The sequence below is a fragment of the Anastrepha obliqua genome, chromosome 1 (genome assembly GCF_027943255.1).
Source record: "Anastrepha obliqua isolate idAnaObli1 chromosome 1, idAnaObli1_1.0, whole genome shotgun sequence".
In the NCBI taxonomy this organism is placed as follows: domain Eukaryota; kingdom Metazoa; phylum Arthropoda; class Insecta; order Diptera; family Tephritidae; genus Anastrepha; species Anastrepha obliqua.
The window spans coordinates 122,307,875-122,328,481 of NC_072892.1; the positions used below are offsets into that span (position 1 = coordinate 122,307,875).

The 20,607-nt window shown below is 37.0% G+C and overlaps 1 protein-coding gene across 5 annotated transcripts in view; it reads left to right on the forward strand.

The window, feature by feature from the left end:
• Positions 1–18,990, forward strand: part of LOC129235935 (peripheral plasma membrane protein CASK) — a 115,601-nt gene extending 96,611 nt beyond the window's left edge. For 3 of the 5 annotated variants that reach the window (XM_054870025.1, XM_054870023.1, XM_054870024.1), the window contains 5 exons: positions 10,964–11,083; positions 11,190–11,312; positions 11,388–11,495; positions 16,986–17,161; positions 17,248–18,990. In XM_054870025.1, coding sequence (XP_054726000.1) covers positions 10,964–11,083; positions 11,190–11,312; positions 11,388–11,495; positions 16,986–17,161; positions 17,248–17,427 — 707 coding nt within the window. In that variant the 3' untranslated portion in view covers positions 17,428–18,990. Of the gene's footprint in view, positions 1–1,261; positions 1,316–10,963; positions 11,084–11,189; positions 11,313–11,387; positions 11,496–16,985; positions 17,162–17,247 lie in introns of all 5 variants that reach the window. The other 2 variants (XM_054870021.1, XM_054870022.1) reach the window with 1 other exon arrangement.
• The last annotated feature ends 1,617 nt before the right edge of the window (positions 18,991–20,607 follow it).

Consider the following 20,607-nt stretch of genomic DNA (forward strand, 5'->3'; position numbering starts at 1 on the left):
ATTTATTATTTTACCAGTTTGTTTATCAAGTCGCAACGCATCAGATGGGCAGGTCACATAATCCGGATGGATGACGGTATACCACAAGAACTCCTTCTGAACTGCAATCCTTTATGCTCAAGACCCGTGGCCGACCAAAAACAACTTGGCTCCATAACGTCACCGAGGACCTGAAAAAATTAGGCGTTAAACACTGGAAATCTCTAGTTGTGGATCGTGTTGGATGGGGAAGATTGCTGAGGCAGCTAAAGCCCAGCCGGACTGAAACACTAATAAATGATGATGATGACTAGTTTGCAAGTAATCCTCCAACAAAATTCCTTTCGCATCCCAAAAAAGGGATGCTAACGCCTTTTTGGCCGATTTCCGGAAACGAACTCGTTTCGAAGCCATGGTCATAGACCCAGGTATCATCCATAGTGATGAATCGATGCACAAAATCCACTTTATCCTTTCGAAAATGCTTAGAAAGTCGCATTCGAATGTGTTTTTGTTCCATTGTTAGCGAATGGGGCACCCAATACTTCCGTCAAAATATTGCTTGCACTACTCAATGCCTAGAGCTTCTACTAAATCTCGTTCAGTCATTCGACGATCTGCTGTACTGATTGATGGCTGTGCTGATTGATGACTGTACTAATTGATGGCTACACTTTCAACATTCGTTCATAAATTTTCTTTGCTTTTAAACCTTCCAAAAATGAAAATTCAATCACTGCTCGATACTTGATTGTTTCCATTGTAGAAAATACTGTGACACGTCGGTACTAAATGGCTTGTAAACAAAGAATGAATTGAAACTTCGCCTACGTTCATATGAAGAGTGTACCAGTTCAACAAAAGAAATTAGGCTACTAGCAATGCCCTTATCGAACTGCAAAGTTTATTGAGCAACCTATTATAGAGAAAACAATATGTATTCAATGCCATAAATTGTTTACATTTTTTATGTTTTCGTTATTGCTTTTATTTAATTTGCCATGTAACATAAGCGTTTGTGTATAAATATATATATATATACATATATACATATATATGCCATACATATAGCCAATCATGCCCGCTAGCTAAACTTGCCAATTGTGTTATGTTGTGATTGTTTCCCTTCTCTTATCCTCATATAATTATGAATTCATAATAATGATAATGTCATATTCGTGATAATCGTGTCTTTGATAATAATAATGATGTGATGATGGTGATAATAATGATAAATGATGTACAATACAATAAAACGCATATTAACAATAATGATAAACAGGAGAAGGTGCCGCTGGCTGTTCTGCCCACGCTGATGGGTGTGATGGATCGACAGGTAGTTACAGTATTCAACCATCCATGCAACTGCTACCCCTACCTGAATAATTCTCGCACACCCACATCCACAAACACACACACACAGCAACCACACGCCAACCACTCACGCACCATACAATCATCGCTCCCTCCACTCGCTCACGCACACACTGTTTTGTAATATTTGCCAGGTGTTGATTGATTTAAGAATTTTCACAAATAAATGTATACTAAATACATACATACATACATATTTTTGTTCACGATGCGCGCGGTCTTAAGCCGATTTCGCTTTATTCATAGACTTAGTACTACAAACGTATGGTAAATTAGCACATTTAGTTGCAATTTTATTACTCCCCTTTCACCATCGCAGAAATACATTTAATTGGTTGGCACAATATCAATAGAAATAAATAGAATAAAAGTATGTTTTCCCAGAAAAGGATTAAAAGCTTCATCCTTTTGCACAAAACACAATCACACACACATACGTTATTTTGTAAAATTCGTTTATAATAACGTTTAGATCTGTAATAGCTTCTGGTGCCTTTTTATTGTAGAATAATTTTTTTTTACTGCCATCTTAATTATATCTTGTTTGGCAACCTAAGAAGTACAAATTCATTATATTGAGAAACATAGCAATTTAGCTAAATAAATACACATACGTGGAGACTAACGATTTCGGTAAATTGAATTGAAACAAGGAAGGATTTTATTTTTAATCCTGCATGTCTAAGAAAAGGCACTTAGTGGCGCTAAGACCCATTGTTTTTTGTTTTTAATTTTCTTTAAATCTACTCAACCTCCGGAAAAATCTGAGTAGGTCTTGTGGTGCTAAGGAGTTAAGGTGATCGCTTCTTAACACATTAGCGCCAAATACCTCTAGCCTAATACGAGCGAAGGCCGTCTCCTCTTCCTCTCCAAATGCTGGTCAGAGTGCATTGTCTGAGATGCCCACCTTTTCCATGTGCTTTGCCCATAGAAAGTGGCCCGTCATCTGTCCAAACAGCCTCCTACACCCATTGTGATACCTGCATTTGATTTCCATCCCCTAACTAAGCTGCTTAAATCACTTGGATCCTTTTTAGAAAGATCCTTCCCTGGTATTCAAAGAAATAATCGAGAATCGAGATATTTGACACGCCTCTTTGAAGTGCAGGACATTTACAGAGGAGGGGTTGTACCGACTCAATCTCTTCTTCATCTCCACAGCTCTTGCAGAAGTTACTGTGAGGTGCACCCATTCTACTGGCTAGGGTACCAATAGCGCAGTGACCTGTTGTAACACCTGTGAGGATGCTGGTAGTTGATCTGTTGAATCCAAGCATGAATTTCGTCCTTTTAAGACACAGTTTTGGCCAGAGCGTTTTGGGGATCCTACAGTTAATAGTCAGATATCACCCTCTATTGGTTACCGCGATTACGCTTAAGTTAATCGCAGCGTATAGTTCGTTTAGAGGAATGCTTATGTCCTCTACTACTCGCTGAAGGCCAAGCTCAGAGCCTTTCCTTGCACACTCATCCGTTCTTTCATTCCCCTTCACTCCAGATCGGGGGCCCAATAAAGTGTGGTGTTGTGTTGTTCGATAAGCGAGAACGACCTCCTGCATTCTTTAACACATCTTGAATTGATGCGCGTTGAGGCCAATGCCTTGATCGCTGCTTGACTATCAAGAAAAACTATAAGGCTTGCTGAAAGTAAGTCCATCAGTTTTATCGTTTTTGCTGCTTTGTCTATAGCGTAAATCCACTGTCTATTGTTACCAGAGATTCTTGCTCTCACATTTTTTTGTTTTCTTTTTTAATTTTTGGAAATAATCAGAAATCACACGGTGCTAGATCCGGAGTGTATGGCGGCGGACGAATTTCTTCAATGCCAGAAAGCGCAATGAAGCTAATTTCTCATTCCAGCAGTGTGAGCTGGGCATAATCGTGATGGCGCAATTCTTGGTTTTTTCTATTTTCAAGTAATTTTTTGCACACTTTTGGTAAGCAGTTTTAAGTATACTATTTGGCAGTTACTGTCTGAGAAGAATCTAACGAAATAGCAGCAACAATTTTTGCTCCGGTGAAGTAAACCGAGATCATCACTTTTGTTGCTGGTTTTTGCTTTTTGGCTTTCAGAGGTGGATTTACATCTTCCGGGCTCCATACCACGAACTGCTATTTGGTTTTCAGGTCATACTTAAAAACCTTAGTTTCGTCACTTGTTACGATCATATTAAAGTTGCTATAGCTAGCAACTAGAACAATTTTGTAGTGGAATGATCTTAAAAAATATTGAGCACAATATTCTCTAACTTCTTTTTGGCTCTCATTAAAAATTCGTGGAACCCATCGAGCAGATTTCTTTGTGTACTGCAAATCATTATACGATGTCCGCGGTACTGCCATAGCAAACACAATTCACTATATATAATTTCCTGTAATTTCTACTGGCATTGCTTTACGTTTCCTCGTCTCTCTTCTAACCGATTTTTCTGAAATTTTTAAATTAAACATAGGGAAGACTATAACCAAACTAATGACACTTTAAAATTTTTCAATAAAAATGAAAAATTCAATCGACTTAACGAATATTTTTTAGTCACCACGTATTTGTTATTACCTGGTAAATTTTCATAAACTTTTTTAGTCACTTTTTCTTTGCGATATTATTTTTAATAATTATTATTGATGCTCATTAGCCTCTAACTATAGATCTCCGATTGCGGGAATCTTATAATATAATATATATATATAATTGGAAAATAATTATATTTAGGTGGTTCACAGGGTCTCGTAAGTGTCTTATTTTCTGATGTCGTAAGATTTTTAACATCTAAATAAGTGTTTAGAGGATGTAAAACCTCAACGAAATGTTTTTTAACTGTGTGGAAACTCCTTATAAGACTTATACGGCATCCGGCGTAGTACGATATAAAACAATACGACACTTATGCTCAGTTTTATACGAAAAACAAAAATGATATATTTAAATACGATTGTTTACTGTCGAGCATTCGTTACACGGGGGAAAATACCCCCTACCGTCAGCGGAAAAAATTATAAAAAATTAGTGCAATTTGGGAGCTTCTTGAAACTTGCACTGATGACTGGAAATTTTTCCAGAAGTTCTTATGAAAAAGTATGACATTTTGATGAAAATTAGCCGAGGTTTTATAAGTGGTGAATTTTTATAAATGGTTATATGGTTTTTGTTGTAGTATGAACTATATTTAAAAAAATAATAATAGAAATTAAAAAATATTCATAGTTGCTGGGTCCCCCCTTGAGGCCGCTATCCCAGTTCATACGTAGAATCACCCTTACGACCCCGTGGTTACTTTTGCAAAGCAGGGAGGCCGGCGCAAGGGTTGACACATGGCCTTTTGAGGGCATGTGTTCAGAGCCGGGCCAGTGTTAATAGGGAGCAAGTTCAACCTAACCTGTACCACCAACTTAACGGTGGCGAACTGAGAACGTACATCAAGGCCTGCCACGGTTTTACCGGGACGAGGGCAATTGTAGCAATTTCTGTAGGGTTTCAATCCACATACTAATGGGACAGTCGCTACAGTTACCAGCTAACATAATCAATTCAAATCGTTTTCCAGTGACATAATACCAGAATCCTACTGGGATCAGAATCCTGTATCCATTGTTGTAGCATGAATTCGTCAAATGCCCTTTTTGACTACTTTCAGTCAACCTTCCGGGGTGGTTCAGCTGCTCATTTTGCGTGAGACGCTGACCCAACAGCCGCTTACTGTAAGACAGTCGCTGATGGATTTCACAACTACATAAATGCTGACACATAGCATTTTCTTGGTTGAAATACACCTCCAAGCAGGTCTCAGGTAGTTCAACGCCTCAATGGCAAACGTGTTCCCATCGCCATCAAGCCGTTGCTATACCTGTTTTGCTCAGCCTATTGGCGTTGAGTTGATGCTCAACATTACTAGGTTGAGATTTGGATTTCAGTCGCCTCTTACAACAGGCCTACCTTACCGCTGGCAAATTCTAACCCCTTAAACCGTTGGCGGTGCTCAGTTAAGTCTAAGTCTTGGGTAACAGAAATCATTGTAGAAAAATCTTCGCTTCTGACGTGGCAATAGACCCGTGTCGAATCAAGCTAGCTAAAGACCTTTCCAGCTACATTTCATTGCCCACAAATAACTTCACTTAACCTGTTAAGTGATTATGTCGTATATATACGTCAATTTCAAAATTACTTCTTCTCCTGAATAAAACATTACTACTACCATATAAAAAATGTGATCCTTATATGACTATGTCTGTGACATTTTTTAAGAAATGCGAGGGGTATACTTCGATTGCGCATGAATTTAGACTTTCTTTACTTATTTGAAACTATATTTGTAAATATATAGCAAGAATTGCAAATTAATTATCCAATTTTGTTTTTGAATATTTTTTTTTTTACATTTGTGCCCGTTTTTTCATACTTTCCGTAAGATTTCCGGTGATACCTGTTCGCATTTCCGTCGAATATTTTCTTTAAGCAGCAGTCTGAGGCTTGTTGGCATAAGCCCGCTACTTTAAGTGTACTCAAAGAAAAAAGTCTGAGATGGTTAAATAGGGCGTTCTTGCTGGTCGGGCAGTAAAACACCCCTTGTCAAGGCCTTGTAGCGTACGTTAGTAACAGTGACCGCGTATTGCCGCGTCCTCAAAACAATACGCCCCAATTACACCACACGCGTGAACACCGCACGGCACAGTGACTTTGAGTGGATGTAATGGTCCTTCGAGCATCAACAGCGCGGATTTCCGATACAAAATCGTACTCCTGGCTGTAGAGGTTGAGGCGGCTGGCGGTCAGCACGCACACTTTGTACGAAAACTTGTATTTCATTAAAATGCGCTACACGCCAATTATGTGGCTCCGTTGTCTGGTCGATGTTTCTTAATTCTTAGCGAAATCGGCAACCACTGCCGCGATATTTTTGGTCCAGGCACCAGTCCGTTGGCGGCCGACACGATTAGCAAATCGACGTCGATAGTCACGCTATGCCAACACCACTGACCGATTATTGATAACAAAAATCGATATAATTATTCCATGCTCTTGGAATAGCGGTCCATTGCTTCTCCCTCAATATAGACTGCAGCTGTCTAGTTCACAAATATCAAATATGATTGACCATTTGCAAAAATAATAACATCTTCCTATAGGGTGATTAATTTTGTGCCACCTGTACTAGTGTAGTTGGACAATCACTGGATTAAAAATTGTATGATAGTTACATATCATATACCTATGTAGTTGTTGGGTTATGGGCTGAACTTAAAACATACATATAATTTAATTCGATTTCATCATCTGAAATTGAAATTTGAATTGGTCGAGCCAAGGAGCATTAAGAGATTTGGTGGCTTCTAAAACACTCAGACTAAAAGGCATATTGTATTTAGAGCTCTGGAAAGAGGGTAGATAGTCAAGGAGGGAAGGAGAAAAGTATCAGAGAAAGAGATAGGAAAGAAAAGAGACAGAGATAAAGGTAATTAGTCCTGTGAGAATTTTCCAGATTCTTTGGCAAATCTGTAAATATCCTCCAGTTTTAGAGAACCTTGCTCTAGCAAACGCAGGATATTCACAGAGAATGTGCTCAGTGTTACCCGCCTCCTCCAAGCAAGACAGGCACATTGGGAACTCAATGATTCCAATGGTGGTCATATGCTGACCCCATGGGTTGTGTCCTGTAATAAAACCGACCATCAACCGAACATCTTTCCTTCCATGTTTTAGTAGAAAGTTTGACAGTTTTCTGTTCGAACTTGCCACAAAACACTTTGCAGTTTTGCAGCGTTTTAGACCGGCCCATCGCTCTTTACTATGTTAATTGCATACATAATCGCTGATCCAATTTATGATTCCTGCGGAACTAATTCCGATTATTGGTTCTGGCCCTTGTGGGGGAAACGCTGATCCACGTTTGGTCAATTCATCGGCAATTTCGTTTTCTTGAACACCGGAGTGCCCTGAATATCTTGCGACAGAATCAAGCTTTTTCTTATATTCTTAAACAATCTTTGAAGTTTGCTTCGCGTTGTCCAGGGCCTTCAGTGCAGCCTGACTGTCACTGAAAACTCCAATCTGTTTCCCGCTCCATTTCCTCTCGATTATCCATTCGGCTACTTTGAGGATAACAAAAATTTCCGTTTGGAAAACAGTTGCCATTTCCCCCATAGCATAGTGATACTTATTACTATCGTTTAATCTTCTGAGTGGAAGGTATTATTTCTCAAATTTGTGCTAGTGAACGGCTTCGTACATATTTTTATTAGGTTATACAAAAGGCATTGCTGATATCTGTTATCCCATTCGTTTCATATGTTTCTTTATGCGCATTTACATATGTATTATCCTTCATAAAATTCCATTTATATGTGCATACATACATATGATTATCTAAGACAATTTAAGTATTGTAGAAAAGTCAAAAGGTGTTGTGAACGAAGATAAAATACAAAATGCATCTGCATTAAAGTGGCTACTGTGGTGATTTTATGGACATCGAAAAATTATCGATTTCATTACCTATTCATAATTATCTTACATTCATCAATGTGTTATATACTCGTACATCCATGCATCATTCATCTGTACATATGTATGCATATTTTATTCAATTTTCTACTTTAAGTGGTTTGCAGGAAAACCATTTTATTTGCTGTTATTTATATATACAGCGGCTCACGGCTTATTCCATGCAGGCGAAGGCTGTATTTTGAAATCTAATACGTGCACATAATTTTTTAAACTGATTAAAATATTTTTAAATTGATTAGAAGGTCGAAAAAAGCGATTTTTCCAGAATTTTTTCTGATAAAACTTTTAAATTTAATGACCTAAAAATGTGTACATATATTATGTTATCTTTTAACTCTATTTTAAGACTTAGTATTTGTAAAAATACTTATTTGGAGAGGAGCTACAGCTGATCTCCGGGAGCTCCTCTCAAACAAGACTTTTTGCGGTGACCACTTTATCTCTGAACTGCATCCTCTGAAATTTAAAAACCAAACATATTTCGTTAAAGTAATGTTAAATCTAGTAATTAATCGAAGGAATAAGCAAAATCATTTTTTTGACAAAATGCCGGTTTATCAAAAAAAAAAAAAAATCGATTTTTGACCAAAATTTCGGCTTTAAATTGTTTGTAAAAAAAACTTTTTATCGGTGAGAAAAATTATTTACTAAAAAATATATTTAAGAACCTCGTCGTAAAATTCGAGACTAATCGGTTCAACAATTTTCGAGTAATGTTGGTCACCGACTTTGAAAACACTATTCTGAGAAAAACTCATTTCAAGTTTGAAAAGCACTTTACTATCAGTCTGTAACACCTTTTCAAATTTGTGTGTAAGTTCGAAAATATTCACCGGAACGATATTAATTTTTCTGTGTGTAAAAAAACCAAGATTCCTAACTTCATTCTTTAGGCAACGGTAAATAATTGCAGCAACATGTAAATAAAGCGACCAGAAAGTCTGCATACAGTTTTAAAACATATAAAAAACGCTTAATAAATCATAAACAAAAACAAAGAAATATATTTTATTGGATAACCACCATGTTTTAGGACTTCACTCAATCTATTTGGCATTGAGTTTACTAACTGTTCCGTTTCCTTAGTTTTATTCTTGGCCCATTCTGCCCGCATAACTCTTCGCAAAGCCACCTTACCGGTTATTATATGCTGTCGAATTCATTTTTCTAATAGATTCCACATATGCTCAATAGGGACTGTGAAATCGGGGACTGTCGTGGTGTTTTAATCTGTTTTGAAGCGTTGTACGAGAGCCAAAGCTTAATGATTTCGGCTGTGTGTTTTCTGTGATTATCTCGTTAGAGCCAAAATGTTCTTGATCAACCAAGATTTTCGTCCCTCTGTTCAAATTTCCTCTTAAAATGTTCAAATACCCTCATTTATCCATTGTCGATTCAATAAATTCTAACTGACCCACACAACTTGCCCCCATGCATCCTCACACCATAACTTCACCACCGCCGTGCTTGACTGTGCTAAGAAGGTTTAGTTTCTCAAGAGCAGTTCCTGATTTTCGCCAAATAATTTGACGAACTTTTATCCCAAAAATACTAAATTAACTTTCGTCTGAAAAAAATGACTTGTTTCCAAAATTCGGGAGGCTTATTTGTATAATTTCCATCTTTCCACAGTTGTATAATTATTTTTCTTCCTGACACACTAATTTCTTTTCGTTTCCTTTGGTTTCCATGTTTTGATATTACTCTTCTTCTTTTTGATTGGCATGATAAGCACTTACGCGATCTTGACCGAGTTTAACAAAGCTTTCCAGTCGTTTCTTTCTCATACTAACTGCCGCCAGTTGGACACACCAAGTGAAGCCAAGTCCTTCTTTACCTGATGAGACCTTCTTCTTCCTTTGTTAGTACCAGCTGGTACCGCATCGAATAATTTCAGCCCGGAGCGTTTGCATCCATTTGGACGGCATGACCCAGCCAACGAAGCCGCTGGATCTTTATTACGAGAATTACCACTTTTAAATCAAAAATGCAACTTATTTTGCTAAACGATCATTTTCGTTTCCAGTAATTTCCATAAATTCTCGATAATGTTCATGTCGGGTTATTGGGCCGGTCGTTGCATTAAACGTGGATCGTTGTTCTTGTAAAAATGGAAATCTTGACGTATACTAAGTTTCGCAACACTTTGGAGTAGATTATGCTTTAGTATATGGTTGCTGACATACACACCCTCCCATTACACGCCACCACCATGTTTCATGGACGGGGGGATCTTAGTTTTATGAAGCACGATATTGGGTTTCCATCACTCGCAATGACTTGCGAAGAGATTGAATTTTTACTCGTCAGAGTAAACTGCCGTCTTGCGTATATTGATTAGAATTACAATGAAAAGCCAAGTTTCAATACATAAAGTTTTTTGTATAATATTTAAAGTTTTTCTGAATTTTAATTAATTTAATTTAAAAACAATTTTTTTTAACTTGTTTACATATAATTTTTAGTATTAAAGTTTTTCTGAATTTTTCATAAAAATACCCCTACTCAAGGGTGTGTTTTAATATATTAAAGAAGAATAAAGAAATTGAAATTCAGGCCTAATCAATCTCTTCTAAAATCATTTACGAGAATTAAAAAAAATTATTAAAATTAGATTCTGTCGCCATTTTTGAACAAAATTTTTCGAAAAATCCCCCCTGAGTGACAGCCCATTTTAATTAATTTTTATATCAATCACTTAACGATCAAAAACACACTAGAAATTAAAGAAAACAATAATTAACTGGTACTATAAAAGCAAGAAAAGCGAAATACCGCTAACCAAGCGTCTAGCTGTCGCTGCGACGTAAGCAAATGTGTGCGTGAAATAAGCCATGAGCCACTGTATCTAGGATTATAATTTTTTTTTAAGTAATTCTCGCTGTTTGGCTTCTTCTGCGCGCATTGAATGCATATTTCAATACGAAGTTGTGGATTCTTCTCTGTTGGCTGCCAAAAGCAAATGCATGATTACGCATGGAAAACATTTTTTGCAGCATGGATATTTAATTGGGACATACTCACGCTCCCCAAATTTAATTTCACATGTCCATAAACATTTTTCTACATTTTTGTCTATTGCTCTCATGCCATTCTCTTTGTTCACAGTAAATTGTTCGATTTTTGGACGTAAGAAGAAACAATGCCGCGACAAATACTTAGCCAAACACAACGCCATATTTGATAACTTGGATGTGGTGACATATGAGGAGGTTGTAAAAGTGCCAGGTACTATTTGATCTCCCTCACGGTTGAAAATCTTATTTTACTTAGAAATATCCATATATATTTAAGTACATACATACATATACATATATTTAAATTCTCTTGCTAGTCGGTGATCCCAACTTTCAACGGAAAACGTTGGTTTTGCTTGGTGCACATGGTGTGGGTCGCCGTCACATTAAGAATACATTAATTTCCAAGTATCCCGATAAATATGCATACCCCATACCACGTGAGTACCACTTTTTAAAGGAATGCTCATTATGTCTATAATTGCAACTTAAATGAACCTCATTGTGGCTTGCAGATACAACGAGACCTGCAAAACCGGAGGAGGAGAATGGACGCAGCTATTACTTTGTTTCACACGACGAGATGATGGCCGACATTGCTGCAAATGAGTACTTAGAATATGGTGAGAATGAAATTTACTTATTAATATTTACCAGTGAGCGTGAATTTAGCGCTACATGAAAACATAGTAGAAATTAGTAATTACTTTGCACTGGACTCTAATTAAAGCTGGCAGAAAAAAATGAAATGGAAAATGTTTGGTTTTCTTTTCGCTCTTGTGTGATGAAGCAAAAAAGTGTTATAAATAAGAGTGTTATATGGTGAAAAATTAAACACCCTATTAGACACTTTTCAATTTAAAATTTTTGCAAATTGCGTCCTACGTCAATCATATTTGACACTTGTGAACTAGGCAGCTGCAGTAAACAAAGAGACAAGAAAAGCAATGGAGCGCGTAAAGATCAAAATAAATATTAAAGTCACTCAAAATCCTTTTTTTACTTAGTAAAATAGTTATTCAAAAAACTTGTATGATTAATTTTGCGCCACCGTGTGCTATGTGAATATCGCATATTATTAAAAAAAAAACACAACAAAAAAAAAACGGGCACTTAAAATTTTTATATGCCAGAAATAATCATAAAAAAAAATTTCAGCAGATCAAAAAAATTCTGTCAAAAAAATATCGGGAATTGTCTATTTAAGAAGCGTGCGTTACACATACCGATGTCTACATTTTTTTTTGCTGGAATGTTGGTACAACTGTCCTCTATAGTGTCGCAGAGTTTAAGCGTATCTGTCAATTAGCTTGTTTTTGGGCATTTAATTATATCAGTCAACCGCAGGTGTGCTCTGCTATTTTCACGATGGATAAAAACATCGAACAAAGAATTTGTCTTAAATTTTGTGTTTTGGACGGGATTTCGTATGCGAAATCGTTAAAAAAGTTGCAGAAAGCCATGACGAGTGTGCTTTATCAAAAACACGGGTCTACGAGTGGTATAAGGCTTTTGCAGAATGCCGAGAAGTCGTGGCAGATTCGTGACGGTGCTGGAAAACAAGCATTTAAGTTTGAGGGAGGTATTTCATGACCTTAGCGTGTCTCGCGAATCAATTCGCAAACATTTTGCACCTTCAATTGGACATGAGACGTGTGGCTGCTCGACTCGTTTCAAGAGAGTTGAATTTCTTTCAAAAAATTCATCGGAAGAAGGTGGCTGAAGACATGCTCGAGCAACTGAACTCGGAACCAACGTTTATCCAACGCATCATAACAGGCGATAAGACGTGGGTATGTGAGTTTGACATGCAAACCAGTCAACAGTCGGCTAAATGGCACTATCTACATGAGCCGAAACCCAAGAAACCACGTCAAAGTTGGTCAAAAATGAAAGTCATGCTACGCGTTTTCTTTGATTATCATGGTGTTGTGCACTCGGAATCTCGGAATTCGTTCGTAGGAAACGGCGCAATTTATGGAAAGAAAACTCATAGATATTGCACCATGATAACGCACCGTTTGACAAGGCTCATATTGTGAACACTTTTTCGACCAAAAATTGGGACAAATATCATCGAACAACGACCGTATTCCACGGATTTAGCTTCCTGTGACTTTTTCCTTTTCCTAAAACTTAAATTGCTACTCCGCGGACGCCGCTTTGAGTCGATAGAGGCCATTAAGGAGAATTCGTTGAAGGAGTTGAAGAAGATATCTTCAAACGCGTTGAAAAGGTGATTTGATGACTGGACCAATCGTTAGCATATGTGTAATTTTCGAATGGAGCCTATTTTGAAGGCGACAAAACAAATTTTCATGATTAAAAATTATTTTTCGTTGAAAAATTCCCGGTACTTTTTTAACAGAATGTATATCAATCAACTTAATTTTTATTCTTTTATATTTATAGTAGTATAAATTTATAATAGTAAAAATTAATATAAAAATAAAAATATGAGTATTTTTGAAAATTTTGAGGTTGTGTCACTTTTGACGATAGATTCAGTCCGGTTCACTTGTTAAGCGGCAATAATTTTTATGAAAAAAATAGTTACTAAAGCAACCGTATTTGATCTAGGAATCCAAGGTGTTCTGATAATTCAAGTGAAGACTGCTGCACTTTGTTCGAAAATAAACATGCATCAAAATATTATTCCATCTAACGGTATTTCGCAGCAGTAAAACTTCAGCAGTTGTACTTTTGTGCTTGATTTATTGGTTCATTTGAATAGAGGCACTCAATTTGCCTACATTATTTAAGAGTCAAAGCGAGTGTTGTTTGAGAAAATAGTCCTAGCCTAAACGAGTGCCTACCTAATAGCCAATGACCGGTGACACAAGCCACGACCTTCGAGATGTTCTCTCTTGAGATGTTGAGCAATTCTCCTGATCCGTTCTTATCCATTTGCGGCCAAATTAGCCTGGTTGTAACAAAATCGTTTTCTTCTCCCCATAACCTATTGGCCTTCTGGAGAATAATATTGACGTGATAACGTCTTATAATTCGATTTAGCCGGCTGCACGCACGAAAAAATGTGTCGTTACCTTGAATGAACTGCAAGCGAAAGCGCGGAACGAACGACAAAGCAAACGAACGGCAGCGTTCGACATCTTGCTCTCTCCTACTTAAGTGAGCGTATACATGTATGTATATGCGCATATGTACATATACAAATTCACGTATTTGTATTTGCATATGCCTTCTTATTGATTATTATTAATTTGATTTACTTGAAGAATTTAAAATAAAACCAAGTTTGTTAATACCTGTTGTTTTAATGTTATTATTATTAATTTTTTTATTATATATGAAGGAAAAAATGTATGGTAATATTTACCACATACCTTATAAGATATGTTGTATACTAATATATGTATATAAACATGCATATACATATACAATTTCGCGCAATTTTCATAAAGAACAAATCTATATGTAAAGATGCATACAAATCATATGGACATATCAAATATACGAATCTATTCCGTACGCAAGCAAATGTAAGCTAATGTGCTTGAACTGCAAGCGAGAGCGCGGAACGAACGACAAAGAGCACAATCGGCCCCCGCGTTCGGCAACGTTCGACATCTGGCTCTGTCCTACTTGAGTGAGCATATATATGTATGTATATGCGCATATGTAGGTATATAAATTCACATACTTGTATTTGCATATGCCTTCTTCCTGTGTGCATGGTAATGAACCATTTCTCTGTTGAGAATAGGACGATGATAGAAAAAGTAGGAAATGAAAGGGAGTGTTTCGAGTGTAAAGTATCTTGGAAAAGGCAAATCGATGATGGTGCCTCTTAGTGTTGTTGACTTATTAACGTTTGAAGCACAATCGAAATTGAACATATCTTTCATGAATTTGATAAATGTTTCGTCATTTTTCACGTTTGTGTAAATGTAACTTGACCTATTCCATTGCAATTCCATTTACCTCCTCCTCTATATCCATACAAAATATCTATCGAACAAATAAAACTAAAATTTTGTTTTGAAAATTGCAACCCTTACATCAGTATTTTCTTATGACGTTGTCACGTTAAACTATCGTCAGTAAACCGACTTTACAGACAACCTCTTTTTTTTTATACTTAATATGGAAATTGCCATAGGAATTCCAATATTGCCTCCGTCTTCAAGCAGTGCAATATTAGTACCCTTTTTGATCTTGAAGACGGTGCTAATATCATTTAGAACTGCCAGGCATTCCTGAGCAACCTTTGATGGTACTATAACTGCCTTGCCTCCATTGATTTGATGGCCGCCTGGTTGTCCGAAAAGATAATTATCGTACTCATAGTATTTAGGATAGAAGGGTAGCCGAACCCCCAGGTCTTCCATAGCGCCATACTATTAAATCTAAGCGCCGAGGCGGCGGCCACGTGTTTTCCTACCAGATTTAGAGCAGGCAAGTTGTCAACATCTCGAATGCTTTATTTGGGGTGGTCCTTAAAGCGCCGGTGATGCAAATAAACTCAGTTCTTTGAACTTTGCTCAGTAGTTTCGTATAACTTGCCTTTTGAGTTGATGGCCACCGCACAAGTATTCTATGTAGCAAAATATACCGAACTACCGAAGTGTAAAGCCAGTGTGTAATACGAGGTGATAATCTTACGACAGCTTTTTAGCATGTCGAACCCTAAATACAAAAGGGTCACAACTCAAAATGTACTTCTGCTCAAATATGAACGAGACGTTATCAATAAAACGGTCCGCGGATGACATATGGCAAAAATTAATTTTTTCTTTTTTGGTAGGAGCTTACATGGCAAATTTCAGCGTGAGTGGCAAGTCAAGCTCGAGTGTGGAAAATTTTGAGTTGTGACCCTTTTGTATTTAGGGTGCGATGTGTGGAATGCTATGTTGGCCTTCTGACTCCTATTCTTAATATTAGATTCCACGTGAGTTTTCTGTCTAATATGAGCCCCAAGTATTTAACATTATCTTTTAAAGAAATCTCTACTATCACTGGTGGCAGTCTATGTTTCCTTGTAAAGAGGATCAGTTCAGTTTTATCGGGGCTTATTCCGAGTCCTCTACTCTCTGTCCAGTTACTAAGCGTGGTCAGGTGAGAGCGCAGAATATCTATGAGTGTGCGTATAAGCATACTTGCGTTTAACTGCGATTGCCAAATCGTCATCCTCCTCTCTCTAGGGCAGCTGCTGGGAGTTCACTGCCAAAATCCAGAGGAGAGGGGAGAGGACCGCTCCCTGAGAAGTATCATACCTCTACTTATTATTGTATTACCTTATCTGCCGTTCGGAGTCGGCTTGAAAGTGTAGGTCCCTCCATTTGTGGAATAACATCAAGACGCACGCCACAAATAGGAGGAGGAGCTCGGCCAAACACCCAAAAAAGGGTGTACGCGCCAATTATTTTTATACATAATCTGGCAGTTAATTTTCCTCTGACAAGTATAGTCTCGATCAAAGTAGCAACATTAGATTCGACTCCAAAATCTTCTAGAGCACCCGTTATGGCGCTTGTTTTTACTAAGTAAATAACAAATGGCTTGAGTGATGGAAATCTTTACTTTGACCTTTATGCGTCCATTGCTTGTCTTGCCTGTTTATGAACTGCAGCTGTCTGCAGCGTTTGTTGCATCGCGTTCGGCGAATTCGTCATGAATGCCGCGAAGGAGGAACCTGCGCTTATTGCATGATAATGCGCCATCTCATCGATCCTATCCTGTGACTGCAATCACTCACGGCATTCGCCTTATATGGCTCTCTGTGACTTCTACCTACTCGGTAAATTGCATTTGACCATTTGTCCGTAGAGGCCATATTTGTTTATGAAGAAGCTTTTGGTGGCAGAAATACACTCAGAAGTTTGCCATTGTCTGCCAATGCACCGAATGTTTCCCTTATTGATTTCCAATGTTAACACCCTGTAACTCGGAACTGAATGACCTAGTCCGTCGTACAAAGCCTATGACAGAATAGCATTTTGATAAGATGAAATTAATGAAATAGAAATAGAAATTACTTTTTTCCATTACTTTTTCTCCCTCTATTTTACTTTTTTAATTTGTTCCCCTCAAAGCTCGTTACGTTACAAGCATTTTCATATTTACTTTTAAATAATTACTTAACATTTCAGGTACTCATGAGGATGCCATGTACGGCACTAAATTGGACACCATACGTCGCATACACACCGAAGGTAAAATGGCCATATTGGACGTTGAGCCACAAGCGTTGAAAATTTTGCGTACCGCAGAATTCACGCCCTACGTAGTGTTCATAGCGGCGCCGTCGTTACAAAATATCGCTGATGTAAGTTGAATCCTAATATAAATACATACATACATGCAAATATAAAGTTTGCATTTGAGCTGTTAACTTGTTTCTTCTAATTACAGTACGATGGCAGCTTGGAGCGACTGGCCAAAGAATCCGATATGTTGCGTCAATTGTACGGACACTTCTTCGATTTGACGATTGTAAACAACGACATTAGCGAGACAATTGCTACCCTAGAAGCGGCTATCGAGCGCGTGCACACCACTCCACAATGGGTGCCTGTTTCATGGTTGTACTGACAAGACAGTGAGCTTGAGTGTCCCGACTGCTTGGAGGGCTGCGACTGTGAATGGGAAGCATACGCAGCCGGTGCCCAACAACATAATGCGGGCCACTTTTGAACTACGTACACATACACAAATTTGTAATAGCACCACTAAAAAAATAAACAAAAAAACATCACCACTTGGAATGAATTTACAAGCAAGCGCATATACTGAGGCATGAGAAAAGAGAGATTAAATGAAATGGCAAAACTGCAAAGTAAATGCATGAGAAGACATAAGTATGTATGTACTTGCGACAGTGCACAAAGTGACACAGGCAAATCCACACGAAACATACACACAAACACTTCTTCACACAAACATTAGTTGGTAGAAAAATTTATAAATGAAAAATTCGGGTGCAACATTATGAAAAAAAACAGAGATATAGAATAGTATAGGCAATTAAGTAAATGAATAAAATATGCATTAACACTTATACATATATAGACATACATACATTCCAAGTAAAGAAAAAAAAAACACAACGTTAAAAGATTTAGTAACTGCCTAGGTATGCATGCATACAGAGGTACATGCCACAAGTTAAGTGAAACGACAGCATGAAAAGCGAAAAACGCAAAACTCCAATGTAGAAACGTGCAATGTTTTCAACATTTGAGACGAAAATTTATTAGAGCCAGTCTCGTAGAATTCTCGTATGCTTCTTCTACCGAATATTTTAAGAGGCTTTGCGAGTGTGTGGCATCTGTATACAAACGAGCACAAATTGTTGTGATTGTGATGCTAAACCGCGCTTAATAGCTAATGAAAAAAACTACATTGCCAACTGTTAAGTGATGAGGTCACTAAATCTGATGAAGCGTCATTATTGTATAAATTTTTAGCTGGCTTTGAGCAGCTTAATTAATCTACACTGACGCCATACTGGAATTTATCTTTACCAGCAAGAGCCGGCGGAAAGCCTTTAGACTTTGCTTTCATCTTAGAACGGTTTGAAGTTAATGGAAATTGATTTTCCATACGCGATTGTTCAGTAACAAATGGACAAGAGCTCGTCTGAAATGCCGCTCAAGCATCTTCCTTCTCCGTGCATGCAAGTGGCGTCGTGTTTTCTATTTAGCAGCACTGCACGTTTGTTGCATTGGAGAGAGTTGTGATTATTTGAGAATTTCGTAGGCTTTATTTAATACTTTGTTAAGTTTACACAGACCAATTGTTAACTTTTAATTTATTTAAAAACGCTTATGTAAAGTAAAAAAAAAGAATTATATAATATATACATATGTACACACAAGCACTTGTTAAATTAATTTAATTTAAATTTTAATTATAGTATTATAAAAAAAAAACTTCTTAAAATGAACTATTTGAAATTAAGTAAATGAAGTGAAAGAACATGCAATGGGAAATGCAAACAATTAATATTTACAATTTTACGAACGGGTACACAACACAATAAACTTAAAGTATTATTGAAAAGTATTTAACAGATGCAATTAAGAGCGTTTCAAAAAATGTAAGTCACAACAAATTAAAGACAATTTTAAAATAAAGGCAAACAGTTGTACGCGAGACGATTGTATTAGCTCAATAAAAGGAAAACGAAAACGAAAACAAAAACAAAAACATATAAAATTTGCACTTTTTAACAAAATAATACAAGCGCATAGTAATCAAAGTAATCGAATGGAGTGAAAATAAAAACCAAAATAACTAAAATGAAGAAGTTTGCTGAAAGCTTACACTTGAACGAAAGCCAGTTAAAAATACAAGCAAAGCAGTGAAATGAGCACATAAATTATGCAAGAAGAGCTACACACATACACACACACATAACAATTAAAAAAAATTAAAGCACATAACAAAAACGTGAATAAATTGAAAAGAAGAGAATCATAGTAAATAATTTAGCCAAGTTACTGTCAAGCAAAAACAAAAACCAAACCAAAAGCAAAACAAAAATACTAAACAGCATGTAAACCAAGTAAAATATTCGAAATGCGGATAGACAGGTATGAAATGAAAAGATAATCGTACAAGCAAACATTACATTTTTGAGAACCGTTACATGGAATCATTAAGAAATGGTAATAATTTGATTACAAATAACTCAGGTTGAATTATTTTTAATATGTGACAGCAGACAGCAGTAAATGTATTAAATTTTTTCCAATAAACTAACTAAGAGAATCTAACACAAAGCCCCACCAGCAGCATGAAACCCCTTTCTATTAAGGCATCACAAATGAAGATCATCATTAAAATGAACACAACAAATTATAATGCTATAAATTAGCACAAATTGATTATTATTATTAATTTTTATTTTGTCATTTTTTCTTTTGAGTGTTTTTTTCCCACCACGCACCCATAAACAATTAACGCTTGAGGGAATCGTAGAAAATCTATTTATGAAAACTGATTTCAATCGAAGCTATAATACGCATACATACATACAATATGTATATATATAAGATTCCATATCTTCATTCCATGCATCCAGCCAGTAACCCCAGCCAGCAGTTGTCCTTTCCTTTATATACCTTTTCAATTTCATATGCATAGCATCTAGCAACGTCTCCTAAAGTGTTAACGTAATTTTTAAACCGCAATTTTTAAGCCGCTGTAACCGAATTGATTGGAGCGTGAGTATCATTCGAGAGTGCGTAGGGATTGGGTTGTGCCCAAAGGATGCAAATTTCAAAGGCTTTATTAAAACTTCTGCGAAGCATTAGAGTTCAATTTTGGTGCACTTGTAGTTTGAATCGCGTGTGACATTGTAGAGAAATATATACCTTGTGCCGCTCATAACTTCTGTATGACGTGAAATGAATTTCGACATTCTCAAACAGTAAAGCGAGGAGGACGCCGGTCTCGCAACAAGATCCTTAAATTGCTCGCTGGTAATACTTGGGTCAAAGTTGGCAGTCTAGTTCTGAACTATGCTGCGCCCATCTGGTCCCCTGGTACTAGTGATTCGCCGTGGACTAAGCTTCAGGTGTATGCTATTCAAGAAACGATGAACTTTGTTGGGAAAAACTGAAGGACACGCAGATCTGTATGTGTCTACAGCAACAGCAAAGCTGCGCTCATGACTTTAGATATGCCTCCAACCACTTCAAGCGTAGATGAGTCCTGTAAATCTAGGCTGAACTATGTTGGTAGACATAATATCCTGATGCTAACCAG